Source organism: Pholcus phalangioides, unplaced genomic scaffold (genome assembly GCF_987345545.1).
Source record: "Pholcus phalangioides strain wild (caught in Gottingen) unplaced genomic scaffold, Ppha-v1.0 ptg000017l_1, whole genome shotgun sequence".
In the NCBI taxonomy this organism is placed as follows: domain Eukaryota; kingdom Metazoa; phylum Arthropoda; class Arachnida; order Araneae; family Pholcidae; genus Pholcus; species Pholcus phalangioides.
In genome coordinates, this window is record NW_028301610.1 from 25,173,907 (window position 1) to 25,189,006 (window position 15,100).

Here is a 15,100-nt window from a genome sequence, read left to right on the forward strand (position 1 = left end):
TTAAAATAGTTTAAATAGTTTAAAAAATTTTAAAATAGTTTAAATAGTTTAAAAATTTTAAAATAGTTTAAATAGTTTAAAAAATTTTAAAATAGTTTAAATAGTTTCAAAAATTTTAAAATAGTTTAAAAATTCATAAAAGTTGAAGTTAGTAGTGGTATATTTAAATGTGGTTTGCAAAAAGATATTCTTGCGAAAAGGGATTTTTTTTTTTAGTGAAAAAAAATTCAAATTTCTGTTGGTACATGACACTACATGAAAGAAAATCATATAATTCCATGGAAAACTATGTTTATATACATGCAGGCAAATGTTTACAAGCATGCTTACTCCTGTACTCCACCATTGTCAGAAATGTTTTTCACACTGATATTTAATGATTTCACTATTACCTGTGTTAATCTTTTATATATTGCGAGGCTACTGTTTACGTCCAAAAAGTGTTCAAATGAAATGTCAATATCAAGGCTATTCTTTATAGTTGTCCCACTCTTTAGAAATTAGTTCATTTACATCTACTCCCTATGGGCTTAGATTGTGCTCTTAACTGTTGCAATTCTGTCAAAATCCTGCTTTTTGGAAAACATTTTTAATAATTGTTTTACCTTCAAGCATCATCATCTTCTAAATCCTCTGTCATCCTCTAAATTTTTCCCAAATGAAAAGGCCAGTTTAAATCAATGCCTTTTTGTAAACCTTATAGAAATTTGCAGTCTGTATGTACTTTTAATCATTTATGTGCAATTGCCATTGGGAAAATATAGAAAATTTTATGAAATTTAGCCACAACAGCATGTTTAAAGTTTAAATCAAGATATATAGATTTTTTGTAAATTACTCGAACTAAACATGGGAAAATACATTAAAGAGAAACACAGTGAAGAAAAAAATCTTTTTTTTTTAGATTTATAGAAATGTTTGAGTTTGGTTTGCAAGAATTATTGATTCAAAATATTTTGTCTTTAATTATTAGCCTTTAGAACGCACAGTAGAACCTAACACATGCATACGTGTAAGTACAGGTGGGGCTATTCCATCTGGAGCCGATGCTGTTGTTCAAGTGGAGGATACTGAGCTTTTACGGAAAAATAAAGATGTAAGATTTATACTTTTGCAGTTAATGTTTATTCAGAGATTGTTCACTTATGAAAGAGGCATGACATATTGAACACACTGAATTTTTCTATTTTGTTAACTATAGTTAGAGAAAATATAATAATTAAGGTGTCCAACAACTATAACGACTTCTCGTATTTCTATGCCGTGGTTGAGTGGCACCATTCTTTGATTAACCAAAGATGACTATTACCTACTCTCATCTGCAGGAGTCTACAGAATCCCTTGTTCCTTTTGTTCTATCTACATCAACCCTTTCTTACACTCCATCAAAAACTGCATCTCTGAATACCAGGGCCTTGTCACCTGGGACGAATGAAAAAATCTGCTGTTTCAGGAATCCTTCTTGAAGGAACACTACATTCAATTTCAGACATCCTCTAATCAAAATCACTCCACTACCTCCATCTGAATAGAGATTTATAGACACCAGGGTTGGTAAAAAAAACACATTTTTAAAAAAAATTTAAACTAGGTTTTTGGTTTAAACCGGTATTTTTTTGGTTTAAACCGGTATTTTTTAAGTTTAAATAGCATTTACATTATAAACAATTATATTTCTAAATACTAAATATACTAAACCCTTTTCAAAATGCCACCTGTTTTCAAGAATAATATTTTTTTCCAATCTATGCTGTAGGCATAATCATATACTATCTGGAAGGAAAAGGAAAAACATCCTCTCTCTCCTTCTGTTATCAGACTGAACGAAAGCTGACTCTGCTTAGTGGCAGGCGCTCGACAGGTTGAGGGGGATGGAAAACATACAATATATATATGTATACACAGAAAAACTGGCTGTATGAAGAGATATTGATGTTTTAGGAAAGGAAAATTCATCTCTGCCCTCACAGGGACTGGAACCCTTCACTTTTATGCCAGACAAGTGCTCTACCACTAAGCTATGAAAGCAGATAGAATATTTCCCTCTTGGAGCATACAGATGCTGGATGGTTCCATGCGATGGACGGCTGCAACATTTTGCCAGTACCTCACATATTACATCAAGGCCACCAGATGGCACCATATATAGCCGTATACATAGATGTATATTAGAGAAAGACGTTCTCTCTCTTGTTAACATGGAAAACGTCAGAAAAAAGTTGCTGTACAGAACTAGCTGGGCTCGTCATTGCCGAAATGAAAGGGTTTTAATAAACCATGATATTTCAAGATTGTCAAAATAAAGCATCAAGTTAGACGATATATTTTCTCATTGCCGCTGTGATGAAATATCTCGTCTAACTTGAAGCCCAAACTGAGTAGTCTAGAGCAGGACCGTTGTAAGAGCATCATGGACCTCGGGCAAAGTGATTTTTCTGAGGCCCTATGTGGCAAGTTCTTGAAAATTTCAATCAGATTTTATTTTTTGTGAGGGCCCCCGGGCAAATCCTGGGTGGGCCCATGTGTAAAGACTGCACTAGTTAGGAACTTAGCTTTCCACTTTACTTACTTTTACTTATATTTTCCATCTGCATGTGTGAGTGAGAAATGAGCTGACTTTATCACACCACCTCACACACTTTTATTTTATTGGCTCATGAACCCAACTACATAGTGTAAAATAAATGTTATATTCAGTTTTTATCTTCCTTTCAATTCTTTCATCCAATTGTGAAGTTGTTTATTGTCTTTAGTCAGTTTTTGTATTTTTTACAGTACTTCTAAGTGTTTTATGAAAGTAACTTTGAAATTTTGGCACTTTCTGGAACACATTAAGCAATTTTCCAAAGCAACCTATGGAAAATTGTGTTTCGGCTAATGAATATGACTTCAGAATGAATTACCTTCATTAGCCGAGGTATCACTGTCAAGGAAAAAGAAGAATTTTTCAGAATCTGTGACTGGAATTTACCATGCTGTTCTCCCTCACTGTTTTCCAGCATGCTGGATAATGCAGGGAATAGAATATACTTACATATAGTATTAAAGAAATAGTCATCACATTTATGAAATTTGATTTCAATTGTGTGTTTTTAAATTTGTTAAGTTTAAGTGATCTGAACAGATGTTAAATGCTCTTGCTTTATATCAACCCCTGCATGCCAGAAGCACAAATGTATAAATATTTCCCCCTTTTTTAATCAGCTGGTTAGATACGTTATTTTGCTATCTAAGTTTCTGGAAACACGAATGTGTATCCCTGTTGAAACATATGTGTGTTACAAAACATTTTAGGAGAATAACTTCCATAGAGTATAACAGGGTAGAGTAAACTTTCAAACGTTATTTCCCACAATCTTTTTTTTCCAAGCATTGCAATTTGTGCTTCTAGCATGATTGGGATGATAGGTATAAAACACAGGTTTTTTTTATTTTTTCCAAAGTATGACAATATCTAAAATAAAGTGATAGAAAACTAAAATGATTTACTGAGGTTTAAGAAATCTATCTCATGTTTGGTTACAAGTACATCAAAGAATGATAGTTCATTATTGATTTCAAATTTATTTTCGAACTGCATGCAACAGGTCAATATTTTTCATAGCAAGCAATAAATACCCTAAGTCCATTAACACTAATTTACCAGAAACAAATATTTTTTAAAATTGAAAGAGACACTTGTTCACAGAAGCCCATCTTCAAACTCATCCATGTTTATGACATCATTATCTAGTTCTTTTCTTCAATTTTTTCATTTTTATTTAGGGGACTGTAGAAATAGAGATTAACATATTGAAAACACCATCACCTGGTCAAGATATAAGGTAAACTTTCTATTCTTTAGGATTTTGTGTTGTTGAAAAACAATATAATGTAAAAAATAAATAAGCAAAGTGTCCCACTTAAACAAAAATTATTTTTTGCACAATGTTTTTGCAGAATAATTCTAATCAGTCATACTTTAGTACTCGATACTCGATTGTTTTGGAACTCATTAAATATGCTGTGAAACCCAATACTTTACCCTGCTGCTGCTGAGAAATATGCAGCAGCAGTACATTGTAAGTAAGTGTGTAGTTGAACTAGTAACTCTATCTGGACTAGAAATGAAACAAAAGACAGCCTACAATAAGGAGAATAACATTTTCGATGCCAACATTTGTCTTGGCACCTATGGGTGCTGTTTTCAAGGTAAAACAAAAAACATGGTCATGGGCATCTGCAGGTTCAGAGTTGTTCATTTCAGTTTGACGCTCATTTTTGGCATCAAAATTGTTGCTTTCTGTTGTTAGTGATATATGATTAATTTGGCCCTTTGGAATATCATCCCTATTTTTTCAAAATGAAACTGTGGTAAAGCAGTGGAATAGAGAGCTTTAAGAGAGACAAACAAGGGAAATAAATATCAAAGAAAAAGTTCATTCTTTTAATTTCATAACACATTTTTTTTTTCCATTGTAGGCCAGTAGGATCAGATATTAGAAAGAACCAAGTACTCATTCCAATGAATAAATATGTTACTGCTGCTGAAGTTGGATTAATGGCAGCAGCTGGTATTAACCAAGTTATGGTTTACAAAAAGCCGGATATTGCAGTATTATCTACAGGAAATGAGGCAAGCTTTTTGTTTTTGTTAGCGTTGGCCAACTATCCCTCATAATAGAGATAGACAGCTTTTTCTCAGCCCAATATATCAAGAAAACAGATATTTTCTTGATTTTATGCCGAGGTGAACTCTGAAAGAAAAATCATCTGGTCTCCGCCAGGACTTGAACCCAGGCCCTCTTGCAAACCAGGCATGCATACTACCATCTACACTACTAGAGACATGACCAGTGCCTTCCTTATTTCACACACTATGGTGTGAGGCACTAATATTAGGCTATAATAAAGCCATTATTAGCGTCTCTCAACTTCCGCAAATGGTCCTCAGGTGGGATGGTAGAGGTAGAGATAAACATCTTTTTCTCAGCCTAACATATCAAGGAAATTGTAAATCATTGCTGAAGTTAAGAGAGGCTACGAATGCCTCTACTTCAGCACCTCATGCCACAGTGCATGAAATAAGGAAGGCAGGGTTATGTCTCCAGTGATGTAGATGGTAGCATGTGTGCCAGGTTTGCAAACGCAAAAATTCAGTCATCTGCCCTAAACCGGGAACTGGCTCTGGTTCTACTGTATTTTTATGCATGTCATTGGTTTGATTTTTTTTTTTATGTTCTCTTATTTCTAAATGAAATTAAATCTTTGCAGTTGATGGAACCAGGAGAAGCTCTCAAACCTGGCTGTATATGGGATAGTAACAAAACTAGTCTATTGATGCTGCTGAAAGAAAATAATTTTTCTGCTTTTGATGTTGGAATTGCGAGAGACACGTATGTTTTAAGTTGTATGTATATTTAGACTTAGATGATTTCTGGAGAAAAACTATTCACATTAGAAACCAAAAGCACAGAACGATGAGTAGTATGTGAATGTATGGGGGGGGGGGTAATGTCTACATTTTAAATTTTATGAACAATTAATAACACTAGTGTGCCGTTTATGAAGCTCTTTTGATGAAGTGAAGTCATTGAAAACATTGAGAGGGCTTAAAAGTATCCGAAAGAAGGAGCCGCGAGTTAAAAGTATTGTGGGGAGTCTACCGGGTACTTTCTGTAATAGGAAATATTTCTGCAGTTGAAAAATAATTTTGTATAATATGGCAAGGGTGTGTGTGTGTGTGTGCGTGCGTGTAACCATGAAAATGTTATATATATTCAAAATAATATAGAACCCAAAAATACTTTTGCACTGTACCCTGCATTTGGTAATGGTTACCCCTGAGTTTGGTTACCAAGTCATCCACTCTGCACCATCACAATTCTCAAGATATGCATTCCATCTAAACTTGTGGCTCTGTTAATGACATCGACTACAGGATTCAAAGCTAAAGAGCATGTGGGTAGTTTGAAATCTCATAATGACAGTTCTAGCGTTGGAATATCGAAAATGATTGGATTTCATTTTGCACTGCTTACAGAAATTAAAGTACATTCATTCACAAAGAATCAAGAATGTACTGGAAAATGGGACATATGGTCACCTGATATAATGACATTTAAGGGGGATTGCAGTTAAAATTCTTGTCAAAAGGGGTTGCACTTGAAAATGTTTGGGAACCACTTCTGTAAAGCATATGAGTTTATAAATGCAGTATGAGGATGAGCTTTATTCTGCTGGAATATGCCTCCTGGAATGCTGCTCCTGAATGGAAGCACAACCATAATCACCACCCCAATATAAAAACAAGCCGCTAAGATGCCTGTTGTGGTTTTTGTATTTGTAATGGCTCATTTATTTTGTCATTTGGTTCAAGAATGTGTTTTTTATAGTGCCTTATGTGCATCTTTTATGTCCATAATAAATGTACTCTTACTAATAAGTTGTTATTTTATACTGTAATTATGTAGTAATTGTTTTTGACAAAAAAAATTTGTCACAGACACTTACTCTCTTAAAAAATTGCCTTTTTGGTAGACAACAGTTGAGAACCACTTGTGTAAATGAGTATATTATTTAGTTACATTCAGAAAATTTTTAACAAATTATTCAAGAAAAAAATCTTAAATGTTCTTCGGATACCTAACTAGGCATGACATTTTGTATTATCAAAACATAATTATGCTGAATTGTAATAATCTACTCCAACCTGATAAAAAAAAAATGTTATTTTTAATTTGAAACCAGACCAGAGGAGCTTCGCTTGTGTTTTGAATCTGCATTTGCTAAAAGTGATGTTGTGATATCTACTGGAGGTGTTTCAATGGGGGAAAGGGTATGTGTATGCTGGTTTTATTGCACATATTTTGCTAATTTAGTGAAATTATAAATTCTAAGTTTTATATTTATTAAAATGAAAGTACATATTATCTTCAGCCTATTTTAACATTGTTATTATTTGATAATCTTTCATAAATACAGAACTTCTTTCCTAAAGAGAAACAGATAACATTTCAGTCTAGCAAGTGAAATGAAGATAGTCCAGAGGCATACTTTTTTAGATAAAAAAGAAGACATTGAAAGTTGTGCAGTGATGAAAAAATGCTAAAAAATATGAATGTTCTGGTATCTCATTCATTCATTTTACCTTGTATTCTTCAGGATATGGTGAAATCAGTACTGGAAATGGATTTTGGTGCAGTTATCCATTTTGGAAGAATTTTTATGAAACCTGGGTATGTTAATGAGAGATTTATGATGGTAGACATCATTGATTTGTTGATTTTTTTAAATATTTCGTGTTTATAAGCTGTATTTGTGTTACAAAAATCTTTTATGAACTTTGGGGTTACTGGAACTCATTGATATTCAATGTTTAAATCATATACATAGTTTCAGTCAGACCTCAGTATAATGTCGCTCTCCCCCCTTCTCTGGGTTACCAAATAAAGATGACTTCATAAGTGGGGTGACTTAATAACAAGTTATTCTGATTCACTAATTATGCTTGCAGAGACCAATAAAAAGTGATGTTATAGGCTGCATGACGTTAAAAAAGGGGTGATGTTATAACGAGGTCTTACTGTATGAGATTAGAGGATTGTGGAGGGTCTTCTACTTGTCCAAATAACACCAAATTCAGACAACAGACACTTCAGGTGATGCTCTCACCATTTGTTAAATAAAAAATACAAAAAACTTGCCTATTAGTGACATTGCTACTGGACAAATAACTCCATGTGTGTTATCCACCTCCAAACTCTCAAACCTTGGTCTGTTTATGCAATTACTTACATAGGTGGGAGCCTTCTTCACAAATCACAGTCACTTTGTTTACTGCTGTGGTGGTTGAGTGGTCATAGTGACAGACTCCTATTGTGAGGACTCATGTTCGAACCGGCACCACAGTGGTGGTTAGCTGAAGTTTGTTTTCTGTAGTTCCAAATTTCTAGGCACGAATATGAGCCAATCTCCCTGTAAAAAAGTCTCACCAAAGAGAACAACGATACAATTATTCAATCATTACTCATAGTTTGAAAAATTGATGGCAGATGACGTCACTATAATAAGCATTACGCAGAAACTTCATGTTTAGGTTTACAACATGGACATATTCCAACATGTACCCAATTCCTTAGAAGTTATGCAAAGGAATATGCACAAGGTGCATGTGTGGTTTAGTAGTAGTCACTTTTTCCATTTCAAGAGCCAAAATTCCCAATCTTTCCATGTAAAGTGTGGCATGCCTCAGGGTTCAGTCCTCTGTCCATTATCATTTTTAATTTATGTAAATGACATACCTTATTTAATGACACCATTACATGCTCTAGCAGACTTTTGCAGATGGCTGTGTCATTTATTAATCTGAAAACACTAGATAAAATTAAAAAGCTCTCTTCAGTGTAACCTTAATGCTAAATCCTAATGATACTCATCCTGTCAATTACTCTTGAACACCTCAAAACCAATTTTTATGAAGCTTCCTAGAATTTTTCTACTTAATCAATGATTCCATAGTCAAGTCTAGGTGTGTCACTATAAATATATTTGGTGGTGATAATCTCTGTCGATATCCGTTCGCATCTCTGCGTCTATCAAATTTTACAAGAATGAATTCATATATTTTTTCTTCACTGGAACCTAAACAGATCTACCTATCACTGCTGCCTTATATCTGCTTGCAAACTTATGTCCTTCCATATCTCTCCAATGCATATGAAATTTGGGACCCTCATACACTGACCAATATAGACGTGTTAGAATTCATGCAAAATAAGTTGACTTGCTTCATTTTAAACCTCTGGTCTTCTTCTGTTTCCATTTCAAAACTCAAGCACTAATTCATTATCTACCCACTTACCTCTCATCAACCTATCTCTCATTTAACCCAACTTCTCAAAATCCTCCATAACACTTCCCATAATCTAATGAAATCTTCACATTTTTCCAATAGATTTACCCATCCCCAAAAATTGGAACCTTGTGTATCTCAGACACTCTCAAATCTATTTTCTTTTCTTGAACAATAAACAATTGGAACGACCTTCCAACCAATTTCATTGATAGTCCTATGAATTCAGATTTTTTCCATAATATCCAGCATCACCTATGTTAAATTTCACCAACTCATTGCACATTCTCTTGTATAGGCCTTAGGTAAGCAACATTGTATGAATTAATAATTTTTCCCCCCTTTTTTTTATATGCATTAATATCTTTTATTTTGCCAGTAAGCCAACAACATTTGCCACATTGAACTATCAAGGAAAGAAAAAATATTTTTTTGGTCTGCCAGGAAATCCTGTTTCTGCTATGGTTACTTTCCATTTGTATGTGATTCCTTGCCTCAGGAAAATAATGGGATTTCCGGATCCCAAGCACATTGCAATAAAAGCCAAGGTGATTATAGTTTTTAATTTGTAAATAATCTTGCAAAATGTAAAAAAAATATTTAAAAAAAATGTGTAACCAAAAAACAGGAAATTTCAGGGATATGCATTCAAATTTTTATTCGTCATTTCAGTAATGCATGTTTTAGTAGTGACAGAGATAAGGTACTTCAGAAAAAATTTAAATAGACTTTAATTTGTGAAAGAAATTTTTATTTAGAATTATTTGTTCAACCATTTTTGGCAAAACTTTTGGCATTTCACAGAAAAATTACTCCTTATATTACAGATATAGTTAGTTTTTAGTTCTGCTCCATTTTCAAAATTTCTGCTCCAAAAGAGATGAGGGGTGCTTGCACCCCTTATACTTTTTCTATTTGGAAGTATGCCTCTAGGATCAATGGTTCACCAGTAAAATTGCCATATGCTCTATTACCTATGCACCCTGAGTATATGTTACTACCAAAGTCAAAAGTTAACCAGATCATAAAATGGCTAGCTCAATTGACCCAGCTAATGTCCAAAATTTGGGCTTTGGCCAGCCCTTATATATTGATCTTTATATATCCATATACATTGATCCCTATGATTCGGGTTCATTGCCACGTTGGCATATTTTTTTGTGATAATTATGGCCATTTATAATTATATAGCCATAGCTAAACATAATCATTACGGTTAGCTATGGCAACTCTCATGATCAAAGGAATCTGAATATGGATATCTTAGTGATCAATATATGGGGATAGACATATAAGGGCCAGCGAAAGCTTGAACATATCAATTTATTTTCCAATATTTTGTAATTGGTGTGTTGTTTGAAAGCTAACTAGCTGGGATCTTCATTGTCATAGTATTATGGGTTCTCTTATTTAGGAGTATCATTCCTTTATATTTTTCCCCCTATGTAAAACTTGTGGAATTAAAACTAAATCATTGACACATAGCATCTAAATTTCTTCCAGTTGTCAGAAGATATTGAATTAGATTTGCGACCTGAATATCATAGAGCAGCTCTTTATTGGAACTCTGAATCATTGTGTCCCACTGCTTTCAGCACCGGATCTCAGCAAAGTAGCCGACAGCTGAGCATGGTCAGTGCAGATGCATTGCTTGTGCTTCCACCTCGTAATGATCATCAAAGCAAGCTATTTTCAGGGGCGCATGTTGATGCCTTATTGTTACGGTGGAAATAAGATGTACCTAGACTTTGTATACAAGGCTTATACTGCCATTTTATATGTTAATCATGCAGACATATTATTTTTTCTTACTCTGTAATCACATTTTTTAAATTTTCATGGTTATCTTATGTGCCAAATGTTAAAAAATATATATGTTTATGTATCCAGTGATGGGGGCAACCAATTACTTTCCTGAAAAAGTTTTTAGGATAAAACTAATACTTTTTATGTATCGGGTACTTTATTTTATAGCATAGCTTGTGTATTCATGATATTCTTTTTTTTTTTTAAAAAACAAAATCATAACCTGTGCTTTTTTTAGTTATTCTACAGTGCTCGTCATGAAGTAGTTTTGAAGCAAGAAACACACACACACACACACAGGTTCTAAATTGCTATACTCAATTTTTTTGTCACTGTATAAGATCTTTAGCTTGTTGTAATGTGTTGTTTTTTTTTTCGCTTATAATGAAGATATTTGAAGGTGATGTAACAGACACAAATGCTCTATATATGGCAGCAGTATTTTTCCAAATTTTGATTTCGAAATGGTCTTGACTATATTTGGCTATGCGTCTGACAGGTGTGGATCCAGAGTAATGTGTTGGGAGGGTGATTTATATTGTGTGGGTTTGTTGAATCATTATTTTGTGGGACATACAAATTTTCCCCATATTTATTCTGTGCTTTGAAGGGGCGGCGTCCCTTCCACCACCTGGATCTGCAACTAATATCTGAATTCATTGCCTATAACCTATAAGAGTGATTTGAAGAAATGAATCAGTATACTGCATATCTTGGTCTATCCGCTGTAGACAAAACAATGTTTTTAAGAATATAATCATGCATGGTACATAATGTTAATTTTAAAGGCTTCCATAGAGTTTTGTCTAAAAAAAAAAGCCTATATAAAAGAAATTAAGCATGAACATTTGTGACATTAAATATAAGCTCTAATTATATTGTATTAAAACTATTTAGAATTGGTTTTAAGTATTTGTTATGCATTTTCTCTAACAAATATTTTTTGTATAGTGTAGTTCATAAGTATATAGAATGTTCATTTTAAACAAAATACTAAAGAAAGCAACATTCAAAGGAGCTTTCATACACAATTATAAAAACAATCAACATGCATCTCCATGATTATTATGACGTTTATAACAAAATTTCAACTCAAATTAAAACAATTTTTATGGAATTTTTTTTAAATGGAGTCTCAAAAGTATTATAGAAAAAATTTCTTCACAATGGCATTGCGATTGAATTTCTGATTCATTTTTAAGTAACTCAAGAGTAACCTACTTCTATGGATGGCTGCACTCAACTATGGAGTTACAGGAGATACTCTCAATACTATGGAAATATTTTTTCCTTTGAAATTTCATATTCTCTTTCTGTTTTTTCAAAAAAAAATTCAGGTCTTTGGGATTCTTGCTGTATTTTACTCTTTTTTTTGAAATGGTATTGATCTTTATCATAACAATAAATTTGTATATGCATGAGAAAGAGTTCAAGAGAAGACAAACCCGTACTTGAAAAGGGTCAGTATAAAATTTAGCCTTCCTTATGCTTCCTTATCCTTCCTTATTTAGCCTGCACTTATGTAGGACATAGGCGCTTCTCTTCCCTCCACACAGGGTTGGTAAAAAAACCGGGTTTTTTTGGTTTAAATAGTATTAACATTAAAAACAATGAAATTTCTGAAAAATCATTCAAACTTCTAATAATTAATTAAAATAAAATGGTTATTAATGTAATTAACACTATTCCCATACTAATTAATCTAGAAATATATCTTACATTTTAACAAAAACCAACTTTTGCAATTTAATTATTTTTTGCTTAACTCAGTGGATTACTGTGTGTTTGAAAATTCTTTCAATGTTATTATTAATCATATAGTATATAAAGGTTTTTCTCCAGTTACTTTCATTATGCTTAATTAGGAAGCTATTTTGCAAAATTAGGTGAATATAATGTATTTAATGAAGCATAAATAATGCAGATTAATTAGCAATGATTTACGATATACAGGGTGATTATAACTAAGGTTCTCATTTCAAAACACTGTAAAAAAAGAACGATTGTCAGAAAGACTTGAAAATTGACATGAATATTCCTGGAAAAATGCAATTTTATTTGGTAAAGGGGAAAAAATACTTAAAAATGTAAAATTAATGACATCATCCAACATGTGGGAAATTTGCTCGCAGAATAGAAACGATAGCCAGTCATGGCAAAATGATACCTTAATTATAGCATTGCACGATTTCATAATTCATGGAAACATCACAAAAAACGAAGTAATTGAACAAATAACTACAACTTACTTAAGAAATGTTAAATATGTTGTCCAACCTGAGGTTGAAAGCACAAAAATTGTTGTTCAACAACAGAATCGGAGTATGCCATGGTCATGATGTGGATGTGCTTGCAATTCAGCTTTATTAAACCAAACCCCCCCCCCCCTCCCGTTAATATTCCTGAGGAACTTCTAACATATAGGGAATGTGCTGATGAGATTGCAATTCACCAAAGTTTACAATCTGACCACTGTTTATAACATTTTGAGCTACACCCACAGCCAGAAGTTGCAAGGGTTAAGGTGCATCCTGTCAAAATAGGTCTTCAGCAGCTGCTTTGCTAGTATTGCAATGTGCATCTTGATAGAAGTTCTATCCACACACTGATGCTGTGGAAGTGCTGAAATGATGTGGTTGCACAAAATAGATTATACTGCTGGCCAAGTACAGCATCATCTACTTGCACATTTTGCACTTTTTTCTTTTGCGAAAGAAACTTCCATTGCTTCAGGAGTATCCATGCAAATTTTCAAGTCATTCTGATCAGTACTTATTGTATAGTTTTGGAATCAAAACTTAAATTATAATCACCCTGTATATAGCTGATTATTTTTCATAAATCTGTTACTACTATACAGTAGAACCTTGATTAACTGGGCTTAACAGTGTGAAAGTATAAAAAAAACAACTATTGAATATTAAGACTGGGAGATATATAGTAGATGTGCTACTTCTTATGGGAAAGAAAATGAAAATGTATGTGAGGTAATGTAACTACTAGTACACTGGTCTTTGTCTTTTAAGGGCAGCTGGTGTCTTTATTGGATTATAGGGCGACCTGCCCCTAGCATGATGGTGTCACTACTGTTGCAGCTTCTTTGTGAAGGGAAAAAGAAACCCTGTGAGATAATACACCACTACATTTAGATGTGTGATGCAATCCTTATTCATGAATTTGCTAAAGATAGAGCATCAGAATGTAGCCAAAGGGTAGAAAATGTTATAAGAATGAGAAATTGTGGCTTTTGTATATAACTTTAAATAACTAAGATACTTCATATGAAAAATATATATATATTCTGGCCACTTTTATGAGACTTTTCGAAAAAAAGCCACTTATAAAATCTTGTCATTTAAAGATATACCATCAGAATGTCAGAATGTACCCCAAGGATATAAAATGTGGTAAAAATGAAACATTTTGGCTAATAATGAACCAATATGATATTTTTCAAGGAAAAAAAATTACATTTAGGCAACTTTTATTTGATTTTTTGAAAAAAACCATGTGGTTTAAACCAAACAACCCTGCCTCCACATATCTTCTACATGCGTGCTCTCACTGGAAGGTTAGAGGAATGACAAGCTTGCAATCCAGGCTGACATCAGAGCATGAGGATAGGGTAAATAACAAGTATCTAATATCAGACTGAAAAATCTGAATAATATGTAAAATCTGTCCTCCAGAAGAGCCTGTGGTTGGTCCCCATGCCTGGTAAGAGTGTTATTGGATCCACCCACTACGCTAACCCAAAACAGCTTTTTGAGTATTTCAGTGGGGGGGGGGGGGGCTCTGGATATGGGTTTATTTTCACTAATAGTGCCCAATCATACCCGCAGAACTTTTCACAGAGAGAATGCTTCATTATAGGTGCTGTCTGATATGAAGAAAACGGGGGATCTAGGGTTGCTAGACGTCTGCATATGGGAACCATAAGGGCATATGTGGGGTGGATTACATTGAATCTTCATGAAATACCAAGGAACTTGGCAACCTCAAAAAAGTTGCTTGGGGAAGAGGGGCTCATGTGGCCTAAGCCCCTAGGTTTTAGGGCCAATGAAATGCTGTATTTAAAAGAGCATTCAATTGTGAATTTGAAAACAAAAGACATTTTTGAGTGTTTTTTTTTTATTGGACTATGATTATGTTGTCCCAAAGCTCAACACCCATCGGTTCTGAGAGAGTTCATACCAATGTTCACATGTCCGGGTAACTTATGCTAATACTTTGGGTCAATTTCAATCAAATTGGCCTTTCAATCCTTACACACCTGGAAATTGTTATCCATTAGCATATAAATCTGGCACGAAAATTCTCCAAGTTTTCCATTTGATTAAGGCAGCCTTCTTCAACCTGTTGCTTGCAAGCACCATGGTGCTCCTTGAAGCATGGGGTGCTCATGCCCGATTTCATGCTTGCAAGAACTTGATCAATGCTTAAATTCAATACCCAGTAGAA

At 33.7% G+C, this 15,100-nt stretch overlaps 1 protein-coding gene across 1 annotated transcript in view; it reads left to right on the forward strand.

Annotated features, from left to right (window-relative positions):
- Window positions 1-11,447, forward strand: part of cin (Molybdenum cofactor synthesis protein cinnamon) — a 55,337-nt gene extending 43,890 nt beyond the window's left edge. Inside the window, exons 13-20 of the mRNA XM_089246812.1 lie at window positions 974-1,096; window positions 3,766-3,824; window positions 4,462-4,615; window positions 5,254-5,375; window positions 6,730-6,817; window positions 7,144-7,217; window positions 9,213-9,381; window positions 10,337-11,447. Coding sequence (XP_089102938.1) covers window positions 974-1,096; window positions 3,766-3,824; window positions 4,462-4,615; window positions 5,254-5,375; window positions 6,730-6,817; window positions 7,144-7,217; window positions 9,213-9,381; window positions 10,337-10,567 — 1,020 coding nt within the window. The 3' untranslated portion in view covers window positions 10,568-11,447. The remainder of the gene's footprint in view (window positions 1-973; window positions 1,097-3,765; window positions 3,825-4,461; window positions 4,616-5,253; window positions 5,376-6,729; window positions 6,818-7,143; window positions 7,218-9,212; window positions 9,382-10,336) is intronic.
- The last annotated feature ends 3,653 nt before the right edge of the window (window positions 11,448-15,100 follow it).